This window comes from Lissotriton vulgaris, unplaced genomic scaffold, assembly GCF_964263255.1.
Source record: "Lissotriton vulgaris unplaced genomic scaffold, aLisVul1.2 SCAFFOLD_1089, whole genome shotgun sequence".
NCBI lineage: Eukaryota > Metazoa > Chordata > Amphibia > Caudata > Salamandridae > Lissotriton > Lissotriton vulgaris.
In genome coordinates this window covers 176,041-193,425 of record NW_028255123.1, presented here as the reverse complement: position 1 = coordinate 193,425, position 17,385 = coordinate 176,041, and the positions used below count along the sequence as shown (strand labels likewise).

Here is a 17,385-nt window from a genome sequence, read left to right as displayed (position 1 = left end):
AACGAGAACAGAGAATTGATCAGGAACCCATTCTTTGATATTGCGTCTCCATTACTCAGCTGCCACGTATGTCATTTACACATTCTTTTTCCAGATGTGGAGGCAAATCCAAACCTTCTCATACACCCAGTGTGTCCTTCTTCCCTTCTGTGGCAGCCTTCCCTCAGACACTAATTGCCTGATGTGGTACATCCCAAAACTCAGAGGCATGCTAGAGAGTCAATCACATTTGTTTACAGGTAAGCCAAAAAGAGAAAACCTCACCGAATCCACTGTCAGCTCTTTCTCTGGTTTCATGAGAAGGACACTCTTGTCAACAGCACGAAGGGCACAAAGGGAGCCTGGAGAGGCTTCGACATTCAAACTGGTTGGTGAGGCGGGTAAGCCTTCCGCATGGGAGAAGTGTAGGTTCACCTGGAATTGCAAACACCAATTGTAAAACCTTTACTAGAATTATTTCATCTGCAGAGACTACATACCGGCACATTAATTTCTACCAACTGATCTATTTGAAACTGTTTGTACATATCGAGAAAGAAAATGACATACTGGATTCCTATATGAAGAACTGATGTAAGAGCAAATAAAAAAGTACAAAAAAAATAAAAAGAAAAAAAATTCAGATTTTTCAACTTTACCTCTCTGAAGAATTATTTGTATGTGTTTTACCTTTGTACCTTAGGGTATTTATTGCAAATATACTGGGAAGAATACACTCCATACAATACCATTGAACCACAAGTCTGAGGCTGTAGGCACTACTCTCAATGAGCGTTAAATTCCCCCAACAAAGACACTATTGTATAATAAGGGCATCAACAAGCAGATTTAGAGTGGATTGAGCTTTGCTACTCAATTATTATATCTATAAAGTGATGTCCTTTTCTACTTATCTTCTTAGTCAGCCAATCACAAGTATGAACATCTTTGCGTTGTTATACAAATTTCTTAAGTCACCTAATCCTGAAATTGATCTGCCATGCCTCCCAGTTCCAATGCTTTCAGTCATCCAGTCTTTAGATATGAACATGTATGCATCCCTGTGCAACTTTCCTGACTACATCTAACCATAGAGGCTAGGTGATGCTGTAGTGCTCTGCCACTTCTCTAAGGAAACCCATTGCTACAGGTTAAATGCTCATCATCCCATTATCTCAAATCCTGGAGCTGTGCTGTTTTGTAAGTTAAATCACTGAACTACTATGACCATCTCTGGTAAGAGCAGATCTCTTGAATTGAGAGATTAGCAGTGTTTTCCTTTCTTCTGTTTACTCTTTTTCTAACTTTGTGGATGTAATAATTATCCTTATATGTACCGACTGACTTCTAAGCTCACCAACCTCCTCCCACATGCACTCTAAGTCTAAACTCTTACCTTGTTGTCAAAGGTCTTCGCAACTATGAAGTTTGTCGCGTCTGCGATGACTTCACCACAGGGAAGGAAAGCGAATATTAACATCTTGGCCAGAGGAGCAATGTCTGTGCCAATATGCAGTGAGAGCTTGAAAGACCCAGGCACACCTGTGGAGGAAAATACAAGACCAATACTTCATCTGTGAAGGTGAGTGGAAAATTTCTTCGGAAAATAAATAATATTTCTTCTTGAATGGAAAAAATTCAAAATGTGCCTTTGTACCTAAAGAGACTAACACCGGATATATTGACCTAAATATAAAAAATTATATCTGGTAAGACACCAAATAATGATGGTGCTGGGAGAAGTTGATCCATAGATAACTGTTAACATGTCTCAGCTCCCTCCTATGGCCTCATCACACCCTATCTGACAGATTGAGTCTAGGGTCATTGAGATGCATGAGCAAAATCCTGTCAATTTGAGGCAAAGTTTATAAGTGCAGGAATGCATATGGTCCTTCACATCCAAGTGGAAAAAGTTTAAACACTTCAGCATAGGTACACATATTGGATCAGATGACTGCCCACCCTTTCTTCATATCGCTGAGTCCCAAATGTAGAAAGTGACCATGTCATGAAACTCTCTTGATATAATATAAAAGAAGAAGTGTTTTAAAAATGAAATAAAAGATCCAATCTCACCAAAGATAGTTTACACCCCAACACCACAGGAAGGCAAGAACAGTAAAGGAACAACGATCGGAAAAGGTAGAAGAAGCTCAACAGGGACTCACCATGTTTCACGTGTGCCACATCAATGGCGTGTTTGCCATGTTTGGCGATGCCTCCTTTTGACATTACCTGGAAGCAGAAGAGGTTGGAGAGAATACATAAAATTGAGTTTTATGAAGGCTGACCCAGAAAACCTTAATTTGCCAGAAGCATAAATCAGGGACATTGAAAGTGAATTTAGAAATCGTATTCTCATAGACCAGCTACAACACCGCATGTCTCAGTCACAGGATGCGAGAATAATGGTTTGGGAAGCAGGCTATCTCCTGGTCAGCCTCAGTGGTAATATAGCCTTTAGTAGGATAATAATACTTGAAAACCATCAAAGGGAAAAATATTTGTTTACGATAGAACTTTCGAACATCACAATTGTTGGTGGTCCTTGCTAACATTGAGGGAGTTGGAACCATAGCAAGACAACATGTAAATATAATATATTCTCTACAGCAACACGAAACATGCTATGGCAGATTCTAAATACAAAGCACAGTAAATTCACGTGCCAAATGGCAGTATACTCCTCATGTTTAAAAACACAGGAGATGGGTCTAACCAAAATCGGAATACAGAATCACGCGAGACTCACCAGCACAATACAAGACAAACAGTCAATCAACCTGCCATGTATCCATTCTCAAGAGTTTGTAAACATGCTTGCCCTTCTTCCATACTTGGCTATTCTTCAGCATCATAACATTCATCAAAATCTACTTAATCCTCAAAGGCCAAAGAAACAGAGAAGGGACCTTGGTCTCGAACCTGGGTATATCACCACATCATCTAAGTGGATGACATATCCCAATAGGGACATGACACATTTTCTCTTTTTTTGTAAAAGCACTGTTTCTTCTAAAGCAAAGTGTTCACCTGTGTAACTTAGTTGCTGAAGCCAACTATAGCATTCCTGACACAATCTGACTGGCCTTTTCAATTGGCGAATTGGATTGGAGTCCGCACAAAGCAATGACTTCATGCGCGACATCGAACTGCTTCAGAAATCGTGCATGGCATCAGAAACGAGCTTAACTACATTATTTGTAACAAGAGCCAGTGGACTCCCTTATCTGCAAACTCTTGCTTCAGACATAAATATATCTACTCCAGTAGAATATTAACTTATATTCATGATGATAACCCATATATAATGACAATCCAACAGCTCAAGAATATATCTACCATGCTCTCCATAGACATTACTTGGAACCACTGACCTAGAACCTCACCCTCCCAGGCATAAGTAGAACATGTATAGGTAACAAGGACAGCTGCCTCAAATACTACAGGCCTGATTCACAAAGGGCCTCTTCACTCATGACAGAGAGCCTGCAGTAACTGGGAGTCTCCGCACTCAGGAAGGAATCTCCGCAGCAAGAATTCTCATTGTGGAGATGCCGCCGAGTGCAGAAACTCTCCCACGACTGCGGCGCCTCCGCCACAAGTGCGGTGTCCTTTTGTGAATCAGCCCCTGAATCTTCACGCTGGTGACCAAAATGAAGCAATCCTTCACCACACTTAGCAATTGGGGGCCCATGCTTTGCTTTAGTGAGTCTCTTACCCACACAGTCTCACAAGTGAAAGGAATGGCAAAAAGTACTTCTATGGACACGTTACTGAAAACAGCTCGCCTAGATAACCGCTGTGGATATTCAACTCGTACTCGCTCTTGCGGTATCCTTGATCAATGCTTCCAGCCTCGACCATGTCTGAAACTGCAAGACCTTTGGCTGTCATCAGTCCAATACCCATATCTAAAGCCATGCATCACTAAATGCTTATTTCTGAATCTTTAGTACCTAATCCTACCCCAAATCATTGTCAGTCTCTTCCAGACTGTTCACATATACTCACTTCCACACATGGTTCTCACAAAATGCTTAGACTTTGCATGAACTCTCAGCTTTTGTAACTTTACCAAGTAAAGCACAGAAAAGGAAAATCGATGAACTGTAAGTTGATTATGTTGATTTTGCATAAGACTTTGATCATTTAGCTAGAAGGGCAGTCTGGATCAATATTGTTCTCTCGTAACCCCTACCACTTTAAATACAAAAAGTATAAACATTTGGACTTCTCATAAATACTTTTAAAAGCAATATTTGTCAGTCCAAGATTGAAGCAATGCTGTGTATCCTATTATTCATGTGGTATGTATCTCTAAACGTGTACTTTCTGATTATATGCAGGCACATGCATCAAGCGATTTAGGAATCGCAAACGGTGCGATTCGCAAAATTCGGCCGTTTGCGATTCCTAAATCACTATTTGGGATGCATTATCCTTAAAAAGTGAAGAAATCGCTATTTTTGCGATCTTTTAAAGTGCGATTGTTTTTAAGGAATCGCAATTTTGCGATTCCTTAAAAGCAATGCATGAAACTGAAAAAAATTGCGATTTCGCAATTAGAGAGAAAAAATTACCATGAGGTTGGACCTCATGGTAATTTTGCGAAATGTTAGAAATATGCAATTTTGTGCATTTTTTTAACTTTCATGTTGTGCACACACATGCCCTTAGGGCATGTGTGTACACAAGATGTGTGCATTGTTTGATTTCAGGGGTGCAAGAGGGTGTCCTTTGGACCCCCCTGCACCCTTGAAATCGCAATCTCAATTTGCGATTAGCTAATTGCGAATCGCAAATTGAGATTGTCTTCCCATTCATTCCTATGGGCCTCTAGGCCCATAGGAATGAATGGGAAGGGATTCCTTAATTGTGATTAGCAAAATGCTAATCGCAATTAAGGAATTTTAAGAAATCGCAATTTATTTAGCGATTTCTTAATGCATATGCATTTGCAATTCCTTAATTGCGATTCCTTAAAAATCGCAATTAAGAAATCGCAAATGCCGAGATTGATGCATGTGCGAGATGGTCTTTTATTTGTACACCTCGACTGGCTTATGGAAAGGTTTACTTATGACACATTAATCCAAGACAAAATCCTTGTCTTTTAGAATGGTTCACTAGATTCAAGGTGGTCATCAATATCATGGGTTGTGGAGAAATATACATATTTGGCAGCAACCATCAATAAAGTCCATCTTAGATCTTTCTGGTGAAATCAAGGAATTTGTCAACTTAGGTAATGAGGAGGACTCTATGGAGATTTAACTGATCATAAAGGGCCTATTTCTTTCTAACTTAAAATATAGTATATTGTGCTAAGGTATTACCAACATTAAATTATAGTGCTCAAATACCATCAAATATAGTATTTTGGGCTCAGTTATTACCTACACTAAACTATTGTGCTCCAATATAGTTTACCATCTGTAACCCGCTGGTAGGAACTGTAGAATTAGTCTTAAACAAAAGTGGTGTGGGGCTCAGGACGTTAATGCCAATGGAGATTTGGGCTAAATCCTATGTATGTCATTCACAGTGCCTATTACGCAAAATAAGGGTGGAGGGTTCTATCTCATTTCAAAAGTTGACAAGGAATCCATTTTAGAGTTCATATAAATGAAACCTTATGATGTAAACCCTTGCGTGAGTTTTGGATAAATTAGATGACTTTGGTCATGAGGGAGACTTGAATTTATGAATATTTAGTTGAAAAGGCTTGTACAAATAGTATCCCACAATTTAGCTATTGGGTGGATCTGAAATTCCATTAGTAAAATTTGGATTGTAAGATTGTATTGATCATATAAAGAATAGATTTATCTATCCTCTACTGAAAAGCAGAGTTTATATAATGATGAGTTTTTAAAGTAAGTTATATGACAATCTTAGAATGTTGATTTTTTTGCAACACACAACAAACTGTAAATACCTATAAATTAATTGTATGAATTTAGCAGTCAGGAAAGCAAAACTGAAGTAAATGTTTTCTAGTTCTGAAGTGTGTTGGAAACAGAGATTTTATTAGGAACAAAACAAATAAATTCACTTTATTGGTGATGCACAATTGATCTATATTTACAGGAACTTCATTTCTACACATGATCATTTGTGTGCAATATAGTATTATCAGTCAAATCGTTGCCTGTGCAAAGTTAGTGGCCATTTTAATGGGAAATGTGCTGTCTGTAAATGATGCTTTAGTTACATTTTAAAAAATCTCCCCCATTAAAGGTAGGTGAGTCGTGAACTTTTGTCATTCAAAAAAGTAGGTTGTGGTTCTTAAAAGTTTGGGAACCACTGTTTTAGATGATTTTTTATAAACTAAAATAAACAAAATATCTAGATTTGTGTTTTATTCTGAAGTTTTCCAAAGAACTGCTAATCTGCGACACCTGAAACACAATTAAAAGATTCCTGCTATACCTTCATTACACACAAAGTGTGCACCTTTGTTCAGCAGTCTTTTAAGAGACTCTGTTAGAAGGAGTGTCTTGTGTAGGGTATGGCATTTGCCCATATGTCATTCCATTGTTTAATGTAACAACAAACTCACCAAAGTGTACTTACCAAGTAATGAAAGTCAACCTCCTTGCTCTCTCCCAGGCCCTCAGAGGACAGGATATAGTGCACAGTGACCTCCTGTGTGTGGCCGGGCTCCAAAGTGTCATAGATGGGATGAATCTCCACGTAGCTGTTGCTTTTAGAATAAAAGTACTTTGCCGTGTGAGCGTCGCCATTGTAAGAAGGGTACATCCATCGTGAATCTCCACAGTAGGCTGTGTCCTTGTGAGAAACCTTATAAAATGTAAACGGAAACAGGATTAACAGCGCTAATGTCCTACAACTATCTAGAGCTGCTGTGATAGACACTGTGCCAAATATGTGGTATTAACAGGAGTTTCCACAATCTCCACATTAAATTTTGAATAACAAAGAACAACTGCTAAGGACAAAAGACTGAGCTTAAAAACAATTGTTTGTGAAGTGAAAGAAGCAATTGGTAATCTTTTCTTTACTCTTTTAGCACAGAAAATACCATATGTCTTCAGCTACCAGCTGCATGCCCTAAGCTGAGGGATATCCATTAATATTAAGAGTCCCCCCCCGACAAGCTCCTCGGATAATTGTAATGACAGGTACAGAATAGTATTAACATAAGAGAACATAATTAACAGCAAAATGATAAACTATAAGATCAGGTAGAAAGGAGTATAACAAACAATGCACACTATCATGGTTAAACCACTGCTTAATAATCCCCAAACTTTAATGCAAACCCAAAAGAAAAGTGACTAGAGATATTAGATGCATCTCTTCTGGACATCTCAGATTCTACAGAGGGATAGGAAAGGTCACTCTGTTGTTCAACAGCACTGCCTGAGGACCCAGGTTGATGCTAGTACAAATCTAGCTTGGAACCCACATAGAAGACCTAAATGGCAGGAATAAACCTTTGATGGTGTGGATTTACACTAGTGACAGATACAGATGGTCATGATTGAAGGTATTGACATTCTCTTGATGTGAACTTATTTGACTGACAAGAATTGGAAGATCATTAAAAGAGACGGCATTTCACGTGACACCACCAGTAAGGTAAGAGTCCATAGCAATGATGGACATCTTGTGCTGTTCAAAATGTACCCTTGATTCCAGTACTAAACTTTTCTTTTCTTTCCTCATATGTGGCCATTGTTTTAATTTCCAACTCTATATAGGTGACTCTCTATTCTGCACCCTCTTTTCTAGATGCAGAAATTAGCATGACCTGTAAGTCATATATTGCTTTAATGACATTTTAATAGATCCACAAGCAGGGATGGCAATATTTCAGATGTTCTATTGGCTAGGGTTGGGCATGGACCTGCGTGTGCAATTGACAATAAGTTCGGAATGTTAATTTTGGCAGTTTGTGAATTTAGCTTAAATCTCAACAGTGTCACTGACTTCATCCAAACCTGTGTGTAATTTTGCATGCATCTAGTACATTTCAAAGATGAAATTTCAGTATTGGGGCATTTTGTGGCCTTGGGAACATGCCAAAAGATTGTCTGTCATGCAATGCAGAGTATTTTAATGTTTTCTCCTGATGCAACATCAACGTTCAGCTGATTGCACTTTGGAAAATGTTCTTGCCTTTCCATGGAAACACTGTGCTGTTACAGAAACTTCTTGGCTGCCAATACATCATAAAGGTGCCCTGCCTCTTTCATGGAGTAGAGAGAACATGTATTAATTTCTAGATGTGGTGGCAGGCAGTAATGGCACTAACCCTTTTCAAAGTGAATACCAGGACAATGGACTTTATACATGGGATGTAGAAAATTCAAGAAAGTGATAACCCCCCGCCCCCATGGAAAGTGAGCCTATATCTAGTTCAGGACAGCGTACATTGTTTGTTTTGTGGAGTTGCAGTTGGTGCCTATGTACAAATATTGGTCCAAGTTCATTTGTTATAGTTACTTGAAAAAGGCACACTTCAGTAATTCTAAAACATTAAGACTGTGCCCAAAAACACCAGCATCTCCTAATTCCTAAGAGCTTGCCCATCATCTAAACTTTAAAATCCCCATCCACTGAACCTTTATACTATGATGATTTTACTTGATTTGTTAGATTTTGCCCCATTTCTAATTCTGGGAGCTCGCTTACCCGTATCGAGAGATCCAAGGCGGTATGATTTGAGGTATCAACAGTAAAGCACGCTTTGCCCTCATGGTCTGTTGTGTAGTTGAATTTGGTGTCTCCTTGGCCCACAGAAAGGGTCACTGTCTCATTGGCCAATGGGGCCCCAGTAGAATCCTCCAACAGGATCTGTGAAAAGAAATGTTTATAGGGTTGCCTTCCAGCAGCAAGAAAATTATTGGCTGAACAGAGGATGGTTTACTATCATCACTTCCTGCTATGGTAACATGTACTTGTTATGAGACATGGGCAAAGTTGTATCATCACAACCTCATTTTCTCACACCCCCATTACACACTATAATAATAACACCTTCCTGACATTAGTAGAGAGACATGAGGGACTCTCACTCAATGGAGTGACTGTGTTTTATATGTTCCAAACAAACGCTTCAACGTGTTAATGGAAAAAGAGATCCATTTGGTCTATTCATGTTACATTGGGTCACACGTACTGGGAAATCAAACGACAGACATAAATCAAGGTCCATCCGCTCTATCTCCATTACCCTCCCTAAAGTGCCAGACTAATGCAAGACACACGTGACTCAAGGCTCATCAGATGTACCCTCACTACATTGTCTAACAAGACAGACTGATGAACAGACAAAGGTAACTCAAACTTCATCAGGTCTATACCCATCACACGGCGAAAAAGACACAGACTGAGAAACAGATGCAACGCAAGGTTGATCGTGACTATTCCGCTCTTGTTCTGTAATAAAAACAGAGTCATGTAGGGAAACATAACGTAGCCACTATCCACATTGCACTCTAACAGAGTCAAACTAAATCAGAGACAGCTTCAAATAAAGGTTGACCATGTATTTCACTAACACACTAACGACAAAAGACATACTAATAGAGAGACAGATGCAACTCAAGATCCATCGGGTTTGTCTCTTCACATTTTGTAAAAGAGTCAGAGTAATGTAAAGACGGAAGTAACTCAAGAGCCATCAGGTCTATCCCCTAACACAACGCGTAAAAGAGACATAGGGCCTGATTTAGAGGTGGGTGGATGTGTACCCATCACAAATGTGATGGATATCCCAACAGCCTTATTACAAGTGCATTATATCCTATTATATCCTAATGCACTTGTAGTAAAGGAGACGGGATATCTGTCATGTTTGTGACAGAGTACCCGTCAACCGAAACCTAAATCGGAAAAAAAAGTCATGAAAAAACAGACATAACTCAATGTTATCAGTCCTATCACCAATACATTGTGTAAAAGAGACAGACTAAGGGAGATGGAGATGCACCTAGGATCCATGAGGTCTATTGTTAACACAGTGACTAAAAAAGATAAAATAGGGAAGAGACAGGCATAACTTAAGGTTACTGAGCTCTGTCACCACCACACTGTCTGAAAGGGAAGACAAATGGTAAAAAACTGACATATCTTAAGGTTTATTAAGTCTGTCCCCATCACAAAGTCCAATAGAGGCAGACTAATTGAGAGAGGTGCATGATGGCAAAAGGTACTCATAAAGTATGAAAGAAATTCAGACCATGTGTCAGAACCATCTATTTTATATGCTTTATTGAATGTCTACCTATCCCCTGAAATGTGTTCTGGCACATGGACAGAAAGTCCATTACAGCTGTTATCTTTAATGATATACTGCAGAAGGAAGTGATTCAAGGACTTTTGTGTAGGGCATTGCTAGATTGTATGTCAAAGAAATTAGAATACGTTTTATCAAATTGTACTCATCAATATATATGTGACATTGAAACAGAAGGTACCTCAGGTCCCTGCCCCTTCTCTCACATGATGTAGGAAAGACCAAAGTAAATAATGGTTCATCAAATGTGTTCCCACTCAAGCTACAATAAAGACAGAAGGGACACATAGTCAATCAGGTATACCCAATGCACTTGCTGAAGTTAGAAGGGCCTCATCATTTGTCCATTTCGGTCTTGCAATGTAAATGTAAATGTAAATGTAAATGTATTGGCATTTATATAGCGCACTACTTACCCGTAGGGTCCCAAGGCGCTTCGACCGCTGCGAAACCCTTCCTGGCTTCCCTGAAAGATGGTCCCTTAATGGGTATCTCCAGGGTGAGACCAGGCATCCCCGGCGGTCTGGTGGGGCCGTTAGTGAAGATGAGGCAAGCTAATGCCCAGAGTTGCCGAGTGTGATCGCTGATCAGAGTGGGCACCGAGGCGAGAGAATTATCGAGTCCGCTGACCCTGGTCCAGAAACCTGCCGCGCCGGGAATCGAACCCTGGTCCCGGGCCGTCCTCTGCTCTCGGGTCTGCCGCCTCTAACCAGCGAGCCACACTACATACCACGCAGCACATACAAATGGGACTTATGGACTTTCTGGTATATCAAGACCTCCTGGGGTAACAGCGGGATAAGTGCACTCGTTCCAGAAAGTGCTGAAAATGTTGTACAGTCAGACATTGATAATAGTTAACAGTGGCCACCTGTATAGTGCAGGAGGGACAGGAGTGCATCCTGGACACTCAACACTGTCCTACTCCATCATGTATCATATGATAAGGAAAGATCTCTACATGAACTAGTTAGATTATTTACTGTTTTCATTAATGACATGATGGCAGAGACAGAAGAGACTCAAGGCCATCTAACTAGCCTGCACGCCATACCACTGACAAAACACTAATGACCAAAATATCACCAAGCTAAGTATGTATAGGTAAGGAAACATTAACTATTCTTAACTTCCCATCTATGTATCTTGCAGACCAATGTATCCCTTTTTTTTTCTTTTTTTTTTTTTTTTTTTTTTAGATTTTATTTGGCAATTCACAAATGCAGACAAAAAACAATACTTTTTAGTCACCGAAAACAAATTTACAAAAAGAGAACAAAAACTACGAAACACAAAATGGAGAAAAGAGAGAAAGAAGAAAATAAAAAAAACGAGAAAGAGAGCAAGATATTATTTACATAGGTGATTTCATTCTGGCTAGCATTTCTAGTATTTGCTCCAATTCTCAATTGGTTTCCAAATCTTAATACCACGTGCTTGAGCCCTCAACCCTTTACAGGCAAATATCGCTTTCTCTTGGTTATACATACCCAACAGTCTTGATAACCATATCTGAAAGTTGGGGGGATCTGTGTCTTTCCACCGTGCTGTTAATATAATACGAAAGACTGCTGACCCCAAAAAAAGCAGTGCTTCTTCTTCATTGGTATGTGATAGTGTATTATCATATCCCAAGATAAACAAGGAGGGGGATTCAGCGATTGGATGACTAAACACTTCTTGCCAGAAATCCATTATCATTTTTTTCAATAATACTAATTTTCCACACTCGTATAACATATGAATCAAATGTGCCGGGCAATTTCCACATCTAGGACATTCTGAATTAGCTCTTTTCCCCCAAGCGAAAAGTTTAGCGGGGGTGAAATATAGATCATATATGGTCTTATACAACTGTGCTTTTAAATTAGAAGACATAAACAGTTTTGTTGACAAAACCAATATCTTATCAATATCGACATTGGGATTATTTAATTTCCTTGACCAACCCTGCTCCACCACATCGACGTCATCAGATTGGCTGTCTATTAGTACATCATAAATCGTACCAATCCTAGTTGATGATCTTAATAGACAGTCAAGTAGAGGAACATTCTCCAGTGTAATATCTGCACACCTTAAGCCCAATATCGTGTTAATCTGAATGTACTTAAATACACTATTGCTATGAATAGAAAATTTAGATTGTAACTGTTGGAATCTTTGTCCAACAGGAGGGGACAGGAAGTCACCGAGAGTCGTGACTCCACATGTTTCCCATTTCCTGGCAATTGTATCATATATAGCTGGTGGCAGTATGGTAGAGTGTCAAAGTGATGTATACTTATTGTATTTCGTAATATTCAGTTGTTTTCTAATTTTTTTCCAAATACCCCAAACGCTCAGTATAGTCTTAAATTTAACTTTTTTGTAGTATGAGGGCTCAAGCTGTTTTACTAAAAGGCCTCTTGCCTTATCCCCAATAACTAGTTCGAATATTGAGGGAATATAACTCTCACCTACTTCGTTTCTCAGCGATCTTATATAAAACAGTGGCTTCATCTGATATAGCAGAGCTGCAAGCATATAGTACCCTAAGTTAGGTATTGCGAGACCGCCTCTTATGACGGGGAGAGAAAGAAAACGGATAGATCTCCTTATCTTCCCGTATCCCCATATAAACTTACTCATCTGAGATTCGAGGATCTTAATGGTTTTGTCATCCACCAATAGCGGGATCGCACGGAACAAATAGAGAACCCTAGGTAGAGTGTTCATTTTAAGGAAGTTACTTCTTCCAATGATTGAGAGATGTATACCATCTATCCGCCTTAAATCTGTTGTTATTTTCTGTACTAGTGGATCATAGTTTATTTTAATAATCTCATCAATTTTAGAGGATATACGGACTCCCAGATATACCGCGCTATCTACTTTCCTAGGGTCTATAAATTGGGTATTTTGTGTACATATAACCATCGTTTTATCCGTATTTAAGGAATATCCCGAAACCTGACCAAAAGCATGAGTAATTCGTTCAATTTCCGTTATTGCCTCCTTGGGGTGTGATGTTACTACCGCCACGTCATCGGCATAGGCCAATACTTTAGTGTCGAATGGACCAAGAGTTATTGGTCGAATTGCCTCGGTGTTTAATAATTTTATAATGAGGGGATTTATATACAGTGCGAAGAGGATAGGGGAGCATGGGCACCCCTGCCTAGTCCCACGGGATATATCAAAAAGACTCGATTCCTGACCCATCGCCAAAACTCTGGCCCTAGGTGAGAAGTACATTGCTTTTAAAGATTTAATTAGACATGGTCCCATGTTATTATACTCTAGCACTGCCCACAAAAAAGCCCATGAAACCCGGTCAAAGGCCTTCTCGGCATCCAGGAGGACCACCGACATCCGGCCCCCCGTGACAGCCATGGCATCAAACAGGGCGATGACCCGTCTAGTATGGTCCGTAGTGTCCTTACCCGGAATGAAACCATGCTGCCACGGGGAGACCAGAGACTCGATCGTCCCCCTGAGCCGATTAGCCAGGATCTTAGAGTATAGCTTCGAGTCTGAATTGATCAGAGAGATCGGTCGATAGGATGATGGCAATTTGGGAGATTTATCTTTTTTTGGAAATACCACGATGTTCGTTTCCAACCATGATCTAGGAGGTTTACCACTAACTTGAACTCCAATAAATAGATCGAGGAGAATAGGAATTATAATACTATCCAAAATTTTATAGAGCTCAAGGGGAATTTTGTCGGGACCTGCTGCCTTGCCCGAGGCCAGTTCTGCTAAGGCTAGTCTTACTTCACTCAGGGTTATATCCCTTTCTAGGTCTTGTTTAGTAGCCATATCTAACCCTGAGATACTTCCTGATTCAACAGCCCATCCGGCCACTTCGTTTTGAATTGCTTTGAGGTCGAGAGAGCCTGCACGCCATACCACTGACAAAACACTAATGACCAAAATATCACCAAGCTAAGTATGTATAGGTAAGGAAACATTAACTATTCTTAACTTCCCATCTATGTATCTTGCAGACCAATGTATCCCTAGAATAAATGGATGTAAAGTTGTAGATTTGTGGATGTGGAGGTCAATCTAATAAATAAATACATACTTACCTATATATTTAACTTCTTCATATTTCGGTCATTAATATTTTGAAAATAATATCATGGTATCACAATACTTAGTACTCCATACCCTGGTACCATTCCAACTAGAAGACTAAAGTCGAAAGTATAACTTTTGTACCAAATGTTATGAAGATCATTTTGCATTTATTATGCTTTCTAATTGAAAAAGTGGTCCGCTGGTATCTCCAGTGGGTTTTCCATGTGTCCACATTGTGGCTCATGTATCTCAAATGATGGAATCGCATATATATATATATATATATATATATATATATATATATATATATATATATATATATATATATATATATATATATATATATATATATATATATATATATATATACATATATATATATATATATATGAAGAATATATACATAACAGAGATCTAACAGCAACAAAAGTAAAAACCATCCTCCTTCAACCCATGTGAAAGGGTTACATCCAAGATGACATTTAGACCATGATGCGTACACCTGAGATACAAACCTGTCCATGTAAAGGAAGTCCTTTCTTGAAGTATTGGTCGGCGTGCAGAAACTTCACATTTGTAATGGTTGTGCCGATCTCGCTGGAGGCGTCCCCAGATACCTCAACGTCTGGAAGATAATGAGTAGAGGGAAAGGACAATGGAAAATGGAGAATGGGAATATGCAATGGAGAATAGACAATCAACATCTAAGAATGGAAAATAGACAATGGATAATGAAGAATAAGCAATGGAGAATTAAGAATAGACAATGGAGAATAGTGAACAAAAATATACAATAAAGAATAGAGAGTGGGCATTGAAAATTGGACAATGACAATGGAGAATAAGAATATACAATGGAGAATAGATAATAGTGAGTGAAGAATGGAAAGTAGATAATGGAAAACGGGCAATGGGCAATGGAGTACGAAGAATACAGAATGGACCACAGAGAACATTGAATGAAATTATACAGTGGAGAATAGAGAATGAACAATGGGCATTGGAGAATGGGAAATGGAGAATGAGAATACACAATGGAAAACCTAGAATGCATAAGAGACAATTGAAAATGCTCAATGGAGAATAAAAATAAAAAAAATACTAGAGAATGGTCAATCGGAAATACAGAATGGAGAATGAGAATTTACAATGAAAAATAGACAATTTATAATGGTAAATGGACGATAGAGAATTGGCAATGGAGAATGAACAATGGACAATGGAGAATGAACAATAGACAATGGAGAATACTGAATGAAATGATAAAATGGTGAATAGAGTATGGGCAATGGTGAATGTTTGTTTGGAAGCAGCATGATAATATCTGTTGCTCTCATTGAGCCTTGCTGGGGTTGAAGGCCTCTACAGAGGAAACCACTTATGTATTCAGGAGCTGGCAATGTAAATCAAAAGAGCATTTTAACTTTGGTGTCTGCCTGCAGCAGCAAAACTGTCCACCAGTGGTTTAATCTGTAACCAATGTACAGTTTGTCTAGTGAGGCAGCATTAGTGGTGTTTGCAATATTGTGACCTGGTTTGTTCTCCCAACTCTACACCATTGTTCCCACCCTCTCAGCCACCATTCTGACTGTTTTTTAAATTCTTTGACAATCTATCATGCACTTCAGTGTACAGTGTGCTTATAAAATGGGATCCTTCCTTCATAATCCTAGAGAATGTATAATATATACATTGTATTAATGGCAGGTTTGCATTTTATTTCTTAACAGTATCTTCTTTCCTCCCCAAACATGGATATGATTGATGTCAGTTCTACATTATGTTTACACTTTTATTAATTTTATCTTTGTATTTTGTTTACAATACCTGCCCACCCGTCTCCTCTGCTGGCTGTGGTGAGTTCTCTATCTGATTCGCTCATTATTGTCAGTTCGGCTTTATGCTTACTGCACCTGTTCCCTCCTCACATTCCCTAGCTGTGGTGAATAAGCAATGGCCAACTTGTATTCATTTTAACTTTACGTCATTTTTACAGTACGTATCTTTTCGCCCGCTTTGCTTGGTGTGGTGAGTATTCTACATAAATCCCCCATTATGCTCTGGCCACTTTATTTATAGTGCACCTCTATCCTTCTGAAGTCTGTCCTGACTGTGGTAAATAAGAGATGTACACCTAATATTCATGCATGCTTGATGCACAAAGCTCTACATTTCAACACCCCAACTTATCTCGCCATCAAGCTTGCGCTATCGGGAGGCGCTAGATTCAACACAAGCTCCTTCACTCTTCTACTAAAGCCACAATGTTTCAACAAGAAGAAAACCTACAAACAATCTTTCCCAGGCACCGCTCCCAGAATTTGGAACTCCCTCCCCTCTGATATAAGATTGACTCCCTCAATTACCTCCTTCAAGAAAAAAGTTAAACCCCTGTTATAGAACAAATTCTTGGTATAGATAATCAGTTCTCTGCCCCTTGAGCGATTTGTTTCTTCGCCACTGTATGTACTTTTAGTATGCTTAATGAGTTGTATTTCACTGTCTCATTAGCTTGTAAAGTTCTTTAATACCTGAATGGGTCAAGTTTGAGCTATATAAAACTTTTCAAATAAATAATATTTGTTTTAGCTCAATACATTATGCTTACAGCACCTTCCCTTCCTTTCCTCTGCTGGTTGAGGTGAGTAGCCTATTCCCAACTGCTATTATTGACAGTTCTACTTTAAGCTTGCTGTACCTGTCCCCTCCTCCACCATGATGGCCGTCACATGGATTTTATCGTCGTAGCCTGATCGCTTCATCTGGAAGATTTTTGTTGACACCACTTCATGGAAGCATCCTTTGTTATCCACCTGAGGGCAAAAGGGATAAAATAATTTTAATATATTGGAATTTTCAAATAGGTCCTATTCCTTAACCACACTCACTGGGCTAGTCGCAAAAGTAACACACTTGTGAGTGATTTATAGATGTAAATTACATTACACTTTGAGTAGCTTTAGTACTTTTTGCTTTTCACTAAATCCGAGTGTAAAGTTACTTGAAAGTGTTGAATTTCACATCTCCACTCCAGATAGTAAGTGGCTGTTGCCAATAAAAGATAC

The 17,385-nt window shown here is 39.0% G+C and overlaps 1 protein-coding gene across 1 annotated transcript in view; it reads right to left on the bottom strand.

Annotated features, from left to right (window-relative positions):
• LOC147659229 (alpha-2-macroglobulin-like) overlaps positions 1 to 17,385 on the bottom strand; it is a 100,760-nt gene that overhangs the window by 49,470 nt on the left and 33,905 nt on the right. Inside the window, exons 9-15 of the mRNA XM_086951870.1 lie at positions 17,019 to 17,133; positions 14,836 to 14,945; positions 8,647 to 8,808; positions 6,562 to 6,789; positions 2,151 to 2,217; positions 1,376 to 1,521; positions 265 to 414 (exon numbers count right to left, since the gene is read on the bottom strand). Of these exons, the coding sequence (XP_086807996.1) occupies positions 265 to 414; positions 1,376 to 1,521; positions 2,151 to 2,217; positions 6,562 to 6,789; positions 8,647 to 8,808; positions 14,836 to 14,945; positions 17,019 to 17,133 (978 nt within the window). The remainder of the gene's footprint in view (positions 1 to 264; positions 415 to 1,375; positions 1,522 to 2,150; positions 2,218 to 6,561; positions 6,790 to 8,646; positions 8,809 to 14,835; positions 14,946 to 17,018; positions 17,134 to 17,385) is intronic.